The sequence below is a fragment of the Amblyomma americanum genome, chromosome 3, assembly GCF_052857255.1.
Source record: "Amblyomma americanum isolate KBUSLIRL-KWMA chromosome 3, ASM5285725v1, whole genome shotgun sequence".
NCBI lineage: Eukaryota > Metazoa > Arthropoda > Arachnida > Ixodida > Ixodidae > Amblyomma > Amblyomma americanum.
The window spans coordinates 145912814-145930903 of NC_135499.1; the positions used below are offsets into that span (position 1 = coordinate 145912814).

Consider the following 18090-nt stretch of genomic DNA (forward strand, 5'->3'; position numbering starts at 1 on the left):
CAGGGTGTGTTTCCCAGAGCTACAACTGCTGTGCATACCAAAATGGGACAGTCGGGAAGGACCAGGCACCTTTCGGTCGCCCACCCCACCTCACCCCACATGTAGCAATGTCATCAAAGAGCTACTGCCACTATAGCATAATCAACACGGCGGGGTGCTCAAAAACACTTTACAAGGTGTGATAAGCATGAGGAGACAGTTGTCTTTCCAGCTACTAGACACAGCCTACATGCAAACAATTCAAAGCCACTTGAAAGTGCGCCACCATTGAAAGTGAAGGGTCCCCTTAAGTACATATTGTCGCTCCATGTGTGAGGACCTTTTGTAGTGCTGCTTCTATTGACGTAGGGTCTCGTCATTATGTTTTGCATTTTACTGAACCTGGTTGATATGTGGACAGGGTGGTGCATGCTTGCATTGCATCCGCATGCAATGTTCTGTGTCCTTGGTGCAGGCCTCCTGAGCCAGCAGCTGGCCAAGCACTAGATTTCCTGGTGGTTCAGCATCCTCTGGATCGGCACAATACATCTGCAGGGCTGGCTATGCCCACCGCGTCTGCATTCACCAGCCCCACCAGCGCCAACCCACCCCCACTAGCTGCGCAGACAGGCAGGGCAACCACCATGGTGAGTTTCCGGCATCCCCTTTCACCTGTGTTCTGACGCTATCACATTCGTTGCTGCACTTGATGCTACTATTATGCTTTACAAAATATGCACTTTTTTAGTAGGCATGGACATGCTCATTTCACCAGAAAGTGCGCTATTTAAGACGGAATTTGCAAAAATGGTTACGTTGCCTGGGTTTCCTAAAGGTATAGCAAAATGAGAACACAGTAGCATTGGCAGTACTTTGGGCATGCATCTTCATTTAGGCATCCTTGCATAACTGCCATTGTTTTATAATTGCAACGAGAAATTGTGACAGGGCATGTCTTCACTTGCCCAACTGGTGCAGACAGCAGCAGAGTGTAGCTAACTGGCACTATGTGATGCATAGTGTACTACAATAGGTAAAGTCAGGCAGCAACATTAAGCACTAAAGACAAGGACAGAAGAGAGACGGACACCACGATCGCTAGACATCAACTGGCTTTATTCCAGACAGACACATTCAATATATAGGCAAACATGTACAATGGATCACACCTTAAAGCGCATGTGCAACGGCACCTTCTGGTTCAGGAAATGTAATTATTCGGATGATAAGGATAACGATGGGTTGCTTACGCACGACTGTCGTTCCATGTGAATGAGGAACGCTTCTAGTATTTCGCATTCCTTCTGCTCTGAACTTGCAAACATGACCCTTGTCTGATTATACTAGTTGCCATGTGCATTGAATCTAAAGATCACCAACTAGCCTCGCTGTCCGCTTTAAAAGCAACCTTAAGCTTTCATCATACCAGGGCTTCACTGCTGTACTGCCAGCTGCTGCTTTGGGCCTCACTGGCAAAGGCAGTTCCCAGAAGACTGGGGTATCTTTGATGAAAGGCTTTGTTGTGTCCCTCCGTCATAAATCCTTCCTTCTGCTTACAGCAAGTTGTGTTATATTGTACAGTATGTTTGTCAGTAATTTCTTTCTGCCAAATTCGCAGTACTACTTTGTTACTTTCAATAAGCTTTTGCTGTGGTAAACTGAGCCCTATGCTATAAAGTGCAAAACATTCTGCACTTATCATGTGGTGTGGCATGTGGAAGGGCACTTCACTGTACAAAAATGCATTTTATTTTACCGTTCGGCATTGTAGGCAGCTACATACTTACTGTTCCGCAATTAAATGTGCGCCATGGAATGCTCTTCACAGCTAAACCGGTGAAATGTTCTAGCTCAAATTTCGCACAGAAATGGCATTTGGTGGCAGAATTGTTTTATACCACATTTGTTTGGAGCACTTGCCTGAATCAATAAGTTCAGATATTAGCATCGTCTGCGGCAAAGCCGAAACGAAACAGGTCACTGTCTCAGCAATTGCACCGGTGTCGCCTTCTCGTTGGCCGACCTTGGAGATTAGAAAAAAGAGGGGGGTCATCATTTGCGGGAGGTTTGAAGACTCTTTAGCAACTGCTTTATCAGTGATCACAAATAGCTTAATTTGGCCAAAACTGCACTAAGCTTCATGGTACAGCATCCTCAAACCTCCCGCAAAACACTCCCCCATCGCCTTTGCCGAATCTCCACGGCCGACAAACGAGATGGTGCCACCAGTGCAATCGCTGAGAAAGCGGCCTGTTTTGTTTCGTCGTCACCGCAGACGATGAGAATATCCGACTTTTTCTTAACAAATGTGGTGTAAAACAATTCTTCCGACCAAATGCCATTTCTGTGCGAAATTTGAGCTCGAACAATTCACCGGTTTAGCTGGGATGTGCAGTTTAAGGTGCGCGTTTAATTGTGGAACACACTGTAGTCTCTCACTCATGGGCTCTTTACCGACGGTGTAATGCAATTCATCAGAGATAAAAAAAATTAAGCTGTATGTGACCTTTATCTGGCAATGATGCACGTTGGGATGCAAAAGCCAGTGGGGACAAGCAAAGACAGCATTTTTGTCTATCTTAAAGGGCAGTAGATACGATTTCATGATTTGCTGAGTCGTTTCCTGAAACTGGGTTTAAGAGTTTGCAGGCTATGTTATTTTATTTTGTGCATGCTCAAAGCATTTCTTTAAATGAATTGCTCTGACTGAGATTAGTAATGTATACCCATTTTAGTAATCTTTTATTACTGTACAAGGCTATTTCACAAAGGCTGTTTCTCAAGATTATTCCTCAAAATTTGTAACATCTGTAACATAGAATTTAAAATTGAATGAAAGACATGATGCCTAACTCAGCATCAGGTCTGGTGTTGAAATGTGAAATATTGCTATGATGTGCCTTATCAGAGTGAAGTAATAAACCAGTTTGCCCATTGAATACCTAATGCAGCTTTGCTTTGGAATGTTGGACTACATCCATATGGACATCTCCATATTGCACACTCATGTGCTGTTGTCTACAATTGGCTGTCACTTGTCATTTGAGGTACACCCCAGGTACAAATGAATTACTTATTTCCACCATCTGTGTTAATCACACAGTAAATATAGTGCGATTTTTATTGCATTTTATTGGTATTTTGTCTATGGCTGTGAAGCTTTGATCTTAGATGTGCCAAAATTTTTGACTTAAGTGCAAACAGAAAGCAAAGTGTATCGTGAGAGTCATATCTACATTTATTGTGCATGCCTCAGGGCTCCGAGGAGTGGAAAAATGACGTGCAAATTGTTGCTTGGTGTTGAGCTAGTTTAGCAGCTGTTGCTGTGTCGTAAGCAGCAGTTTTTCGCCTACTACTGCACCTCTTAACTCTCAACTGACCAGCCATTTACTCTGTAGTTTCACTAACAGTTAGGTCTTGTCTTCCCTTTCTTCCTTCCTCTAATTTTGACCTTTCCAATCATGGCTCTTTACAACCTTGAACATCTCCTCCCCAATCCCCTTTCTGTTGGCATATTCAAAATTTAATTGCCCTAAAAGATGAAAGGGCTGAATTTCCCTGGGAGCACTAATGCCCACTTCTGTCAGATTGTCCTCGAACGAAGCCGTCTCATGATCAAGCCGGTGAGTACTAGCGGGTTTATAGAAGAGACGACTGCTGTTCTGCTCCTTGCTGTTCCATTTTTGCACCTTTGCTGGTTTGCATTTTTTAAACTTTGGTTTTTGTTATAGTTGTTGCATGGTGAATGCTTGTTTATTTATTTTTCTTTGTCGATGGTAACTTTTTTTTCTACTCTCGAAGAATATGAAGGCGCGCTCAATGAACCATTAAATGCAGTAGGTTTTCTTAGAGCATGGCAACATTTTGTTCTGACATCAACACGCATGAAATGGTTGAAATCTCTAGTTGGCTGCATACGAAGTGTTATGCACGAGGCTGCATGACAAGGCCTCAGCAGTACCAGCAAGTGCTCATTTAAAAGGAATTAATACCCAGAAAGGGGTACTTGCTAAGTTATTGTTCTCATATCTGTACCCTCCTGAGTGTTTGTTATGCGGCTGGTGCACATTCCTGTGATAATGCCAAAGTGGCTCTAAAATGCTTGATGTCACATTACGCCTCCTTTTTCTCTGATGATTTTCTTCGCTTCTATGCGTTGCTAGCATGTCGGGGGGCCGGCACATGCTAGAGGGTCATGCATGCTGGAGGGTAGCGCACGCAGCACTTTCAGTACTTGGCCAATCGTGTCATGTTTGACGCATCTTCTTGCAGCAGAAACTCTGCTGACCACTTTCTGTGGGGTAAACTGTGTTGCTGTCATCATAGTTTGTGGAAACAGAAAACTTCTGTGTGCACCTGCTCTCCTGTGCGGATGTTATCTGAGCTGCCTGGAAAGTGGACGCTCTTGAAAATGTGCCTCTTTAGCCATGTGATCCAGGTCACTGCTCTGGGCTGGTTGAGGTTTTGTCCAGCTGTTGCTTCCCTGCTTCGAAGGCGGGTCACAAATCTGAGTGTTCTTATGTAGCATAAGGAGCTCGTTGGGCCATTTGGCGGTGTCACAGTCTCATGTGTCACACCTGGCACTGGGGCGGGAAATAAAAGAAAACAGAATCGGCCACGAGCGAGATTCGAGCCCGCAGCGGCGCAAACAGATCAGCTTCGCTGCCCGCTGCATTAAAGTCGATCGTCGATTTTCCTGTGAAAAACTGGCAGACAGCCACCCGGTGGCATCCGTCCAGCGACTGTCCTCCGTCTATCAAGCTGGGCTAGATATGTTCACCAGGCAGTCAGCCGCTCGCCGGATGTGGCCAATGCAGGTTGTCCGTGCAGGCCAATCAGGGCATGACCGTGTCCGACTTCTGCCCGCCTCTACATACCGCTCTACTTTTAGGCAACATGGTGGTGCCGTCGAAGTGCGGCCTCTCGCTTCACCACAAATTCATCGTTGCCGCTACACTGCACCTCACGTTCATGGCACACGAAAGGCTCGCAAAGCTTTCGGTTTGACTGGAGACACCTGCATGACAAAATTTTACAGATGAAACATGCCAATTTTTCATATACATAGCTTATGGATATTTTCAGAACTGCTAGGCTTAGCCAGTACACGTTGTTTGACGTCTGAAAGCATGGAAGGGTCAAACAGGTTCATGATTTTGGTCCAGAAAGGGGTCATAAAGAATAATTTGTCCTCTTTGTCGTGCTTTGAATAATTACTGGCTTAATTGTAAATGCAAAGCTGCTCTTTTTGGCATTTTACTAATTAAATAGAATCATGTCATTTCTAGCAACACTAAATCATGGCGGCAGCGGCCTGATGGCTGTTTTTCACCGCAATTTTGCAGCTTGGCAGTGGCACATCAGTGTTCCGCGCACTGATACAGCCGTGCTAGTTCTGGCTGTGCGAAGTTGTTGTGCACGTTCGTGCCATGTGGGTTGGCCTTAAAACCGCTACGCCATCACCACAGCCTACTGCATTTTAAACTGCCAGTCTTGCGCTGTGTTTTAGATGTCACTATCTCCATCACCTTCCATCCGTGCACAAGTCAATCCAAAAAGAGCACGCAGGTGCTTGCACATGCAAGCCGAAATTTGATTGAGAGACCGTTTTACTGACGACAAAAAAAAAAAGGCACTTGGAAGTGCCATCTTGCAAGCATGCAGCAAATTGCATGAAGTGGCGGGATATTTGAACCAGCTAATTAAATGATCATTGGTGTGCTTTAAAGGGATGCTAAATAAAAAACCTAGAAATATTGAGGTAACATCAGATTTTCATTCGAAAGATACGATTACCCAAGTATGATGCAGTCATCATTCCGGTTATTTTTGAGCAGATGGCTGCATTTTTTACGTTTTGTGAGCAGCTGCCAGGCCGCACTCAGCGTTTGCCTGTTTGCGAGCTAGCAGGCATGACTTCAAGCCTACCCTCAGCAGCGCTGTAGGCAAACTGGCAAGGCAGTGTGCAGTTCAGTAATTCTTGCCTGCTCGTTCCTCTGGCGGCCGTGACCTGGTGCTGCCAGTACAATCTCTGCGAAATGTTACTTTTTGGTTCATCGTCGCATGTAGACGATGGGGATTTCTGAATAATTCTGACTGAAGAAAGCGAGTAGCCACGCAAAGTATACAGCCATGAGATGAGGCAGAGAATTTTGAAGCATGGGCACGAGGAAGCCGAATGAAATGGGCTGTACAACGAAGCAAGGCATGTCAAATGCGTTCACGTTCATGTAGTTCGTGCTGGCAATAGCTTGCTACTGGTAAGGTTGACGTTATATCCCGTATTGTGGAAACTTTCACAGGTGGCCATTAGGTGCGGCGGCTTGAGAAATATTTATTAAAATACTAATTACTTTCTTCTGATTTCGGTTTCAAAAGAGTGTTGTTTTGGTCACTCTGAGTGCCACTGCTATCATTTGGGCCTGAAATCTTGGCAGCAGATTTTTTGTTCACTGTCTCTTCAACTCTATGCTATCGCATTGTCATACGTGATCAGTGATAAAGCGTCCCCATGAATTTTTTATCTCTTTCTTAACAGTTTGCCGGCATACATGTTCTCCTCACTTCTCATAGTAAGATGTGAACCAGTAGCGCCATTTCACTTTCTTTGATGCACATTAATGATCTTGATGTGGAAGAAACCACAAATATTTTTTGGCACTCCTGTATGCAGTCAGCTGCAAATGTTCATTAAACGTGGTGCCCTGAAAATGTTTTAATTTCTTGGCGATATTCAAATTTCCTTAAAATTCATAAATGCGGCTCATGCTTCTGTGTGTGACTTCCGTTCTCAGCCTCCCCATTGCAGTTTCATATTTATTGCATTGTAAAAAGAGCAGCAGTGTCATTTTTGTTTATCGGAACGAGATTGTCAGCTTCACAAGCAGTTGCAGTTTTTGACCTCAGTACGGGTAATCAGAGTTGAAACATATCATCACTCCCGTCACTTGTTTCGCCTGATATTTACGATGCAGCTGCAGTAGTGAAGATAATCCATAAATTACTTTTACACCATGCTGCGTTACACCCACCATTCTACTGTTGAAAGCAAAACAACACGCGAGAGAGAGTGGAAGTTGTGAGGGCCAGTGTCAGTTGCGCCATCAGGTGTTACAGTGGGGCACCATGGAATAGACTAGGGAAGACCACGAGGTGGCATAGGGGACGAAGGCAGTAGGGGGACAGGAAGTAGATGTGCGCAGTGTGTGGCAGTTGAGGTGAGTAGGGAGGACTGTCGCAGTGGAGATATACGAGTGTGGTATGTGTGCAATCGGTGCGCTAACTGTGGCACGCAAAGGAAGCTAGTGTAGGGAAATGTACAGATAGTGTTACTTCGATCTAGTAAGTAACACTTGAGGCCTAACAAAGTATAAAGTATTTACCAGACTCAAGTGAATTCTACGGAGCAGTTTATGTTTACCGATGTCTTGCACATCATTCCCAAGAAAGAACTCAACCAAAATTACTTCTGTTCTAATCTTTCTCAAGGCCAGATGCATTGGTGTTGCTCCTTCTTTGTGCTGTGTTGATATTTTATGCTGTTGTGCCGTACTTGTTTTTTGCATTTATACTAGTCATATGATTTGCAACTGGTTGTGAACTGGAGAAGTTGGGCACTGAATTGCTATGTATCAAACTTGAGTTAGTAATTAGTCACTTATCCTAGCGGCTCATTTCCTTCCCTACAGCTGAAAAGGCACCGTGTGGACTCAGTTCGGCGTCTGGCTTCTCATCCAGTGCTTCCACTTTGTAAGCCTCTTTCACTTTTTCTCTGAAAAATATGTCGATGCATTTTTTATTGTATTCATGTGTTAACCATTGTACTAATATGTATTAGCTGATCTGAATCTAGAGCTTCAAAGCCAGAAAAGCATTCATTCATTTCAGCTTGCAATTCATTGAGCACTCAAAACATTCTTTCATTTTTTGGGTGAGACAGGTGCCCACAGACCCTGTGTTTCTTAGTTTTGCCTGTTGGTGCTGAATAACTAGAGCATCCTTTACTCAGGCATGAGTGTTCCTTTTTTTTTTGGCAATGTTGCAGACCTGTCTGGCTGCCAGGATGGCTCTGTCAGCCTGTGGGAGTGGGGCCATTCGCAGCCAGTGTCCACCCCTAGGCTGGCGGGCACCTTCGCCAAAGTGACCAGCTTGTTGTTCAACCAGCAGGGGAACAAGGCAAGCAGACTGTGCTGATCTTTTTTTTCTTTTTTTTTATAATGGGAGCAAGCCCTGTTCTTTGAACCCTAGAACTCTGCGATGTTGTGAAGGCTAAAGGGTGCACTGGAGTGTTTGCTTGTGTATACTAGAAGTGACTTAAGTGGTAACAAACTTTGACAGCCCTTATGAAGTTGTGGGGTTTTAATAGGGGAAATAAATAGTTTCTCCCCGCTTCCGCAGCTGACTCAAGTTCAAAACCGCCGGACCCCACCCCGTGATTCCGTACGCTACCGAGCACACGCCGACCACGGCGGGTCTTGTTTTTGGGGAACAAAGAACGACACATTGGCTGACACAAACAGGCATTTATTGTTACAGCAACAATAATGCTAGCTAGCAACAAAACATGCTAAGGAATCGAGATATTCCGACTCACCAGCAAGGTTACGAGTGAATGTTCGCCTACGCTAGGGCAGGGGATACTCCGAAGCCGGACGGGACGAGATACGGGAGCAAGCCTCCCCGCCACTTCCTCGCCCCGCTGGCAAAGAGCGGAGCCGCGAGTGAAACGTCGGCACGCGCCGACGATCCCAACCGAAGAGAGTGCACTCTCCAGCATGCGCAGCAACAATGCCCTCTGTCGCGCTCGTGTCGCCCTCTCTTGTTAGTTATGTTAACCAGGGAGAGTCACGTGGCGCGCCCCACATCGAGGCGAAGCAGTTGCTGCAGGGTGCATCGCGGGAAAGCCAAGGAAGGGGATAGCGGGGCAGTCCACAAAGTATACTTAGCTTCTGTTATGCCTTGCAGTTTTAGTGACGCAGAGTGTAACATTCCATGTGTGTAGCTTAATACAGAATACTTAAGTGTTGCTGGCATCTTGCAGGCTGTCTTTAGTGAGCAGTTTAGGAAAAATATATAAGTCTTCAGGTTTTTAGCATTTTCACAGCAAATGGCACTGTTGGCCTGTCATATAGACCAAAAGTGGTCTATATGACGGACCAGAAGAGTTATGGTTGGTGATGTGTATCTTGTCTTTGCCACCTTTTACTCAGACATGTGCTTAGACAGCATTTCCAAAGCCAAATGGGAAACACATTTGTATGTTTGATCCCTGTGATGCTGAGACGGTCATGCTGGACATAGCCTGATTTGTCAATTTCAGTTTGGAGTCACTGATGGCGACGGAAATCTGAGCCTTTGGCAAGTCAGCATGACATCCACTAATGCCAAGCCATTTTTCGTAAGCTTCTTGCTTCATTTCTGTTTGTTGAACAGGCACATTGTTGCATGTCTTGCTTTTGTATGCGTGAGGGTATCTCAGGAAAAAAATATATTTAATGCCTCTGCATTTGCATAAGCAGTTTAAAAGGACGGTATGGACAAATTGAAGTTTGGCTGTATTGATAAATTACAGCATCCTAATAACTAAGAGGCTACTTTCACTAGATACTGAGCTTTTATAAGCTAGAAAAGGCAAAAAAAAAAAAGTAGGGGTGTCACCACCAGCTACTGCTTTCACATGCAAACTGCGATAGCGTCAAGACCAGTTTTCGGACTAGGATCTCTGAGGCTAGACTACAGCACTGTTCACTTTCGAATGGCGGCCACGGAGCTCTTTTTGTTCTTGTCAAAGAGTTTGATTTCAGAGACGGGGCGAGAACAATGTTTCATTTTTAAATGAGATTTTCTCAGCAGCAATAAATGCCTTTTGCTGCTTAATAAATATCAACGTGTCCACAAAGAACCAGTCGTGCTGGATTAGTACTGGATCATAATGTAGCAACAAGAGTCATGTAGTCACTTTTTATTGTCCAAGAAGATTGCCAAGAAATAGTACTCATCAAGCAGATATGTTGTGGGAGGCCTGATGCCTTTAAATGCTACTCCGCTTTAAAACGCAGTATAGATAGGTATACTGCTTTTCAAGTCTCTGACGTGGACCTGTAATTATGTTTGTGGGACCACTACCTGTGCCCCGTGCCGCCTTGAAATCTTCTTGGATGACAGGGGAATCGCCGCCCTCTATATCTATAGGCCCTGCTTGTGTGCCTTCAATTGTTTTCGTGTACTAACCCATCTCATTGGCTTGCTTACCGACTCTTCCTTCCAGAGTGCGTCATGCCATTCCAAGCAGGCCAGCGACTTTGCCTTCGTAAGCTCATCTAGTCTGATTGCCACAGCGGGACACTCAGCTGAGAACCGCAACGTCTGCTTGTGGGACACGCTGCTGCCTCAACGCAAGGCACTTGTGGCCTGTGGGTCTTCTTTCTTTTTTTTTCCTTTTCACAGCTCGTGAACCTCAGAGGAAAAGACGAAGAACTTAGAAAATGGTGCAGCTACTAGCGTAGCTGCAAAGTCCAGCTTACTCACAAATCAACCTTTCCTTTTCTCATGTAACAAACACAAAGCAAAGCTGCAGGGCACAGGTTGACACTAGTGCCTAACGGTGTCATGCTGTAGCCAGACAGCTTTTCAATAAAAAAGAAGTACATATAAAGCCCATTCTACCTGACCTAACTTGCTGCTTTCCTTAAACTGACCACTGAAAAAAAAAGAAATGTGTAACAGAAGTTATGTAGTACCTTCCATGCTGATCTCATGGACAGTTTGGTCCATGAAGTCCTTCGTATGATAGCTTGATAGAAGACGTCACACCTTAGTGCATTAGTAATAACTAGGTGATGAGAAATGTCCAGGTGGGGTTTACTCTTTTTATCATTGCATTGGAGATATTATCCCCAGTATGTGTATCATTTTCACCTTCAGCTGGTCCCTGCACTCCCATTGCAGGCATTGTGCTCTGATAAAGTTGGATGTGACATTCTATTGTGCATCTTGTTCAAAGATTGAAGCGCATCATATGTTCTTTACATACCTGAATTGCTCATGTTGTGGTAAAAGACTTAAGTGTTAAAATAAGTAAAACTCCTGTTTGGGCTAGTAGTTGGTTTATGGTGAAAGTAGCAAGACGGCGTGACCAGCGGGGACAGAGAATAGGCACAAATGAAGGGACTAGCGCCAAAAATGCAGACAATTACTATTTATCGGAAAGCCAGTGATTTGCTGACACTATACATATTTCATGCATTTTCAGTGGTCAATTTACAATTAAAGCATGGTGCTAGAGTTGCTAAAATACCAGTATTCAGATTGGCAAATGGGAACGATGCTATGGAATGCATTGTAGGAACGTCTTGGGTCACTTAAAAAGCTTGTATGCAAAGGCTCACCATTTCCGTGCTGAAGGGACACTGAGACTGGCTGGTTACATTTGAAGGAGAATCTTAGAAGAGCTTTGTTGTCACTCTGGCCTTGATTTTATTGTGCCTGTGGAAACACAAAACTTGCCATCATTGTTGAAGTGCATACTTGAATTAAAGAAAAACTAGCGCCAAACCATGCAAATCATAAGAGAAGAACGAAGACAAGACACAAGCGCTAAATTGTGGTAAAATGTGGTTTGCATGGTTTGACGCTAGTTTTTCTCTAATTCAAGTATGCACCAACTAGCCCAAAACGAAGTGTTAATGTTGAAGTGCAGTTGGAAACACTGTCACAACTTAACGTCGGGCAACACTCTGGTTTTAGTATTTGAAAACTAGTGTGCCTTGCGCTTTTCCTTATGGTCAGCTCTAGAGGTATACGGTTTGGATTGCATTCATATCATACAGAAGGTGCATATAGTATGATCTTATCTTCCTGAACTTCCTTTGATAACAGTGGTATTTTCCTCTCATTTCAGCCTTTAATTGCCATGAGCATGGCAGTTCAGCTGTAGTGTTTGCACCACAAAACCAGCTCTTGATTTCAGCTGGCAAGAAAGGCGATGTCTGTATCCTTTATTTATTGTTCTTGCTGTCTGCCAAAGGTTCTTTTGAATGCCTTGCGTCTGACGCGCACAATATTTGTGCGAGGCTGTCCTTTTAACTCTGGTTCTCAGTATAGAACCTTTGTCTTGTTACAGTACAATACTTTGAAGAACCACGTTGCGCATTCAAAACAGACAATCACAGAAAAAAGCCAAGAAGACGGAAAGAGCGCAAACTATCAACTGAGTTTATTTGAGCGAAGGTGCCTTATATATGCAGAATCACAGCAAAAAGAACAAGGGGAATGAGAGAGGGGGGAGGGAGGGGGGTACAGCCAGTCATCTCCTGATCAACAACATGTGCGCAGAAAATACTTCTCCTTCTTGTACAATTTGACAGAAGAGTCGCTTATACATTTATCGCCGTTTTCTTTTATGTGGTGGGCCTCCAAAAGCTCACGTGCTGTTTTGTTTTTACTTTTTCCTAGAATTTTTATCTTCTTAAGCAGAGGCTCGCATCCACTGCAGGCAAGGCAGTGAGCGGGCAGATTCGCTCCTTCTTTATTTCGAATTGATCGGGCATAAAAGAAAACGGCGATAAATGTATAAGCGACACTTCTGTCAAATTGTACAAGAAGGAGAAGTATTTTCTGCGCACATGTTGTTGATCAGGAGATGACTGGCTGTACCCCCCTCCCTCCCCCCTCTCTCATTCCCCTTGTTCTTTTTGCTGTGATTCTGCATATATAAGGCACCTTCGCTCAAATAAACTCAGTTGATAGTTTGCGCTCTTTCCATCTTCTTGGCTTCTTCCTGTGTTTGTCTCTTTTGAATGCGCGACGCGGTTCTTCAAAGCAATGCACCAACTAGCCCAACAAGAAGTTCTTCTAGACAGTATAATACAATGCATGAAAGCTGTATGTGGTCTAATTGCTGTTCCGTTATTCCAGAACTTGTGTGGTGTTGCATTCTGCAATTTTGCTTTCAGTCCATTGGCAGTAGCAATTGCTTGTGCAGTACCACAGTTACTAGTAGCGACAATTCTCAGTTTGGCTGGTCAGAAATGTAGCATCTGCAAGCAACAGTCCTGCACCATGAAAAGGCATCGGTACAAAGAGCAGCTTTCGATTCATATGCTTACAACGCTTGTTCCTTCCCTGCCTTGACCTGGCTGTGATCAGTCATATTTGACGTGCGGCAGCGGCAGCTGCGCCATAAGTTTCAGGCACACGATACAGCCATCAAGTGCCTTGCCCTGGACCCCCGGGAAGAGTACTACATTACTGGCTCTGCTGATGGGGACATCAAGGTATGGTCATTGCCAGCGATGCCCTGCATGATGCCTTAACACGGTTCAGGGTACAGGACCATGCTTGTGCACACCAAGTGCAAAATTACTCGAGTGTTCATTTTTTTTTATGACAGCATACCCGAGCATGCGAAGTGCATGTTTGCTTTGAGCGTCTTCTAAAAGTGCAATTATACGTAGCTTGGCACCTATGGCACAATGGTTTTTTTAGAAAGGAAAACCATCTTTCAAAAAATGGTGTATAAACTCTGGCACACAAGTTTCTTTTTTTCTTTTTGCATGATCCTACAGACTCCAACTGCATTTGTTTTTTTTTATAGATTTGTGTACATTTGGTGAATATGGATGGTGCAAGTGGAACATGCATGTTATGCACTGAAAGCTTGGGAAAACAGCACCCGACCATCACTGCATGGTATAGAGGCAGTGCATTTGCACAAGTCCAACAGGTTGCTCAGACATCAGAACTGCCACTCAGACCCAGGAGCTAGTGTCAGAACTTGACCTTTTCTTGCTCTGCAGCGTACACCAGCCTTCACACTCGGAATAAATCTGGCATGTTCTATAGGCATTTTTCTTTTTAGGAACTAAAGGGGCACTCATATGCTTGAATAAATTGCTTCTGCCGGTGTTTAAGTGACTGAACATAGCTCCGCATGGTTACTGTATATTTTTCAGGTTATGAGCGTTGTCACTTTCAGTAAAAATTTCAGCACACCGATTCAGTCATTACCCCATGCAGTAGCTCAGTGGCTTTGGCATCATCTGCCAAGGCGAAGGTTGCAGGCTTAGATTATGACTGCAATAGCTGTATTTTGATTGAGGTGAACTGAAAAAACGTCTGCATGCTATGCAAGGTTTACTTTACTGAACCCGAGTTGGTTAATCTGAAGCAGTGTACATTGAGGTCTCTTACGACTATACTCCATTTCATACACCAGGTGCAACGCTGTCAAAGCTAGCGCCCTTGTTTGCGCTGCCTGTTTCCGCGACCAGAAGGTAGTGCGTTCTTTGTGGTGAGCGAAACATAGTAAATGCTTTGCCTGCAGACTTACTACATGACACATTTGTTAAGAGTTTGATTAAATGGACGCTTATTGCTGGCGACACGCTGTCGCTTTCTCGTGCCTTAGAGCACTCGGCCACAGAACAAGCAGAGTAACATGTCTGCCTTTATTTTTCCGTGCGGACTACTTTCATACCTTTCATAGCGTTACACCTGACGTATGAAACAGAGTATAGTATGCAGTGGCAGGACATTAAACCCCACATACTATATATATTGTACGATAGGAGTCTGCACTCCAGCTCACTAAGCACGTTGCATACTTTCAAGACTGTGCAGCTTGTTTGGCCAGGTTAAGGTACTAATAGGCAAATGCACAGGCAGGCAGCAAAGAAGTAATAGTCCACCACAATGGCATCTCATCAGAATGTTGCTTACTGTGTAGCTTCATTTTCTTGTTGCAAGAAGGCTCTGTTATGAGCTTTCAGCAGGAGACGCCAGCAGGAACAAAGCGAGCCTTATGTCATGCTTGATCTTATGCTTGCAGGTCTGGGGTCTGCCCGTTCATGTGCTGCTCTATGCCTTCCCCAGCGAGCACTCGCGGAGTACACTGTTCCGCAACATCGGTATGGGTGTGACACACCTCCTGACCGATTCCAAGGGTCGCCTGTACTCGTGCGGTGCAGATGGCTCCATGAAGATGCGTCAGCTTCCCGACCGCGATGCTGTGGTGGCCAGTTTCACCTAGTGCCACAGCCCACTTCCACGATTACATTTCGCTTCTCTGTCCCCTGCACCTTTCCATATCCCCGACTTCACACCGCATGCAGAGTGGCAGAAGCGAGTCGCATGGCTCTCGCATCTCCCGTAACTGGTATTGCTGAAACTGATTGCTCCGGCCATGTATCCAGGCACCCAACGTTATGCCACCCCTGGTCTCGTGTATCCTTGCGAGCCCCAATAGATTTTCGCAGTAATGGAGCGACGGGAATCCACTGGGCTGCCAAAGGCTAGTTCCCAATAAGAAGCCTTCTTGGCTCTGCTCTGTGGGCCCCTCTTCAAGTGTTTTTTTTTTTTTGTGGCCTTATGCCCCTGCCCTGTTGTTTAATGTGCAGTGTAGCTGTGATAAAACAATTTTTCTTCCCCACTTCCCTGTTGTCACATTTGCCACGTGGTCTTATTCCAAGTGACATTCCTCTCAACGTGCAAAACCAGGACATGGCTTCAGTGGGGGAGATGAGGTAGTCTTGGAAATACGTTTGTTTTATGCAAATTATGCGCTGGCTGTTGATTGCTTGGTTAGCCGTTGTGCGTGGTAGATGCATGAAAGCTGTTAAATTGCTAGTCGATATCTGCGGTTGCAGTCTTTCCTTCACTGAAGACAAAGCCGAGATGTTTAAATAAAGCATGCGCAGTCATTAGTATATAAAACTAAAGCACGTTTGTATATATGTATTTATGACATCAATTTTTGCTTACGCCATTCTGTTCTACTTAGCCTTATTTTTAGAAGCAATTGTAGAGGTGGTGATGATGAAATGTGCAAGTTGTGTCTGAAATAAAAAGTTAAAGTGGGTGAATGTCTTGTTGCTTGCCTTATCGAAGTACACGGTTAAGATGTAGTGAGCATTTTTTTTTAATAGTTCGAAGCACAAATACAGTGAGAAAACTTACACTTGTACTGAGGCCATATGAACACTCTCAAGGAAGCACATTCGCTTTGCACACAACACACGTTTAACGATGAAGAGTATTAAACTTGTGTAACGAAGCCACATGAAGACTCCCATGGAAGTACATTTGCGCTACACACGGCCCCAATCGTCGAACTAAGAAAAGGAGAACAGTAAGTGTAGATGGCACCAATGATGTAAGTTAATGCACAGCAAAGCTCGGCTGTCAAACAGATGTTTCCAGAGCAGCGTCTCTGCTGTTATCTTCAGCTGATGCGAGGGCAGGTGGTCTGCAACTAGCTAAGGGCTCAGTCACTGGCCTCCCATTGTTGCCTGGCAGGATGGCGTCTGGTAGCGGAAGAGTCATTGTAGATGACAGGAAGTTTACATTCGGCGACTCTCTGCTCTTTGGCTGCTGTGCTGCGTCCATGTGTCGAGCACTAGTCTTGTCTTGAGAGGGTAGACTACGGAAGTGAAGAGAGCAGTGATGAAGACCACTTCTTGGTCGAAAGGGGCATCATGGCAGTCTTACCTTGACTTCAACTGCTCTAGGATGCTCATGAAGGCAAGGTAATGCTCGCATGTGAACTCCTGCAGAGACCAATCAAAAGAATTCGTGACAAACAGAACCTCAACTGATATCTCTGAACATATAGAATAGAAAATGACAACAGGCTAACGAAAAGAGTTCAGCTTAAGTTAAGGACAACGCAGCGAGCCATGGAAAGAAAAATGATAGGTGTAACGTTAAGAGATCGGCAGAGTGGGTGAGGGAACAAACACGGGTTAATGACATCCTAGTCGAAATCAAGAGAAAGAAATGGGCTTGGGCTGGGCATGTAATGCGAAGGCAAGATAACTGCTTGTCCTTAAGGGTAACGGAGTGGATTCCAAGAGAAGGCAGGGGATGAGATTAAGTTTGCAGGCAAAGGGTGGATGCAGCTGGCAAAGGATAGGGTTAATTGGAGAGACATGGGAGAGGCCTTTGCCCTGCAGTGGGTGTAGTAAGGCTGATGATGATGATGATGCATTGCCAGAGAAACTTCCAACAGATGCATGCAGTTTTGATCAGCAGGGGCAACGTAGCAAAACTAAGGGAGGTGCCAGCTGGTACCATTCATTGTGTAATGTGCAGTGAAGCAATTAAGCAACTGCCCAGAGCATGTACCCAGTGCTGCCCAGTTTGAAACAGGAATGTAGATTTGGCTCCTACCTTTGGACTATGTCGAGCATGCTCGTATAAGTCGAGAAATTTGTGGATGATTCGGGGGTCACAATTTCCAAACGGTCCTCCGTGAACCTGACGCAAAAGGAAAACTCTGACATCTTGTCCTGGTTTGCGGACCCGTGTTTTGTCGATGCTTCCGAGATGCTCCTCTGGTTTCAGAACACAGCAATATTTTAGTCAGTGCGTCATTGCAGCGCGGTTTGTTACACGCAAGGGGAACAAGAGGCCCCACTTATTACCTAGTTCCGAAAGCTTGTCCACAACACCCATACGAAGTAAATGCTGCGGGTGCACTGGAATTGAAAATAGAGGCCTCAATACACATTGCATACAGATAATTAAAGTGCACACTCTGAGCTACCTTGAGACAAGTCGCTGTCAGCAGAAATCCGCTCGTTTGGCTTGAGAAGTGTAGGCTCATACGCAATGTCTTTGATAATCAGCAGGCGTCTGTCAACTTCATCTTTCAATGACTGCAAAACGACGCCGGGGTAATGTGATAAACTCTGCACAACCTAAACTACCCACATGAGCTTGCCTACTTGCCTTAGAGACACCATGACCGATCGGCACATGAGGGCTGTGCTTCGACTTCAGAGTGAATCGCATTATTTGCCTTTTAGCGAATATAAACAGTAGTAGAAAGGTCTGAAAAGACACCAACCGCACTGTGTTGACAGCAGTAAATGCTGAAGCAGCTCGCGCCACTTACCATAACTCCTAGCGCAATGCAGATAATAATAGCAACTCCAGAAAGCCGATCTGCCATTTCTTCATTTCAGTAAGCATGCCCAGATGATAACGAGATACGGCTGCGCGTAAGAAAGCACGTTCATGACCAAACATGCGCAGCATCCCATACAGCAGCTTCGCCAGCTTGAGCGAGGAGTGCGGGAGGCGGAGATGCCCAACGTTGATATCGGTCGAGTA

The 18090-nt window shown here is 44.9% G+C and overlaps 2 protein-coding genes across 5 annotated transcripts in view; one reads left to right on the top strand and one right to left on the bottom strand.

Annotated features, from left to right (window-relative positions):
• Positions 1–15839, top strand: part of Rbcn-3A (rabconnectin-3 alpha) — a 100990-nt gene extending 85151 nt beyond the window's left edge. For 3 of the 4 annotated variants that reach the window (XM_077658181.1, XM_077658182.1, XM_077658183.1), the window contains 9 exons: positions 455–626; positions 3519–3602; positions 7668–7728; positions 8024–8154; positions 9299–9376; positions 10247–10391; positions 11879–11968; positions 13126–13253; positions 14807–15839. In XM_077658181.1, the coding sequence (XP_077514307.1) occupies positions 455–626; positions 3519–3602; positions 7668–7728; positions 8024–8154; positions 9299–9376; positions 10247–10391; positions 11879–11968; positions 13126–13253; positions 14807–15007 (1090 nt within the window). In that variant the 3' untranslated portion in view covers positions 15008–15839. The remainder of the gene's footprint in view (positions 1–454; positions 627–3518; positions 3603–7667; positions 7729–8023; positions 8155–9298; positions 9377–10246; positions 10392–11878; positions 11969–13125; positions 13254–14806) is intronic. The other variant, XM_077658184.1, reaches the window with a different exon arrangement.
• A 38-nt stretch (positions 15840–15877) lies between these two features.
• Positions 15878–18012, bottom strand: LOC144125099 (protein C1orf43 homolog). The gene is made up of 7 exons (XM_077658187.1): positions 17873–18012; positions 17707–17808; positions 17522–17633; positions 17400–17453; positions 17146–17309; positions 16465–16523; positions 15878–16396 (listed from the first exon to the last, which is right to left on the bottom strand). The coding sequence occupies exons 1-7, from the start codon at positions 17927–17929 to the stop codon at positions 16159–16161; spliced, it is 786 nt and encodes a 261-aa protein (XP_077514313.1). The 5' UTR covers positions 17930–18012; the 3' UTR covers positions 15878–16158.
• Between the last annotated feature and the right edge of the window lie 78 nt (positions 18013–18090).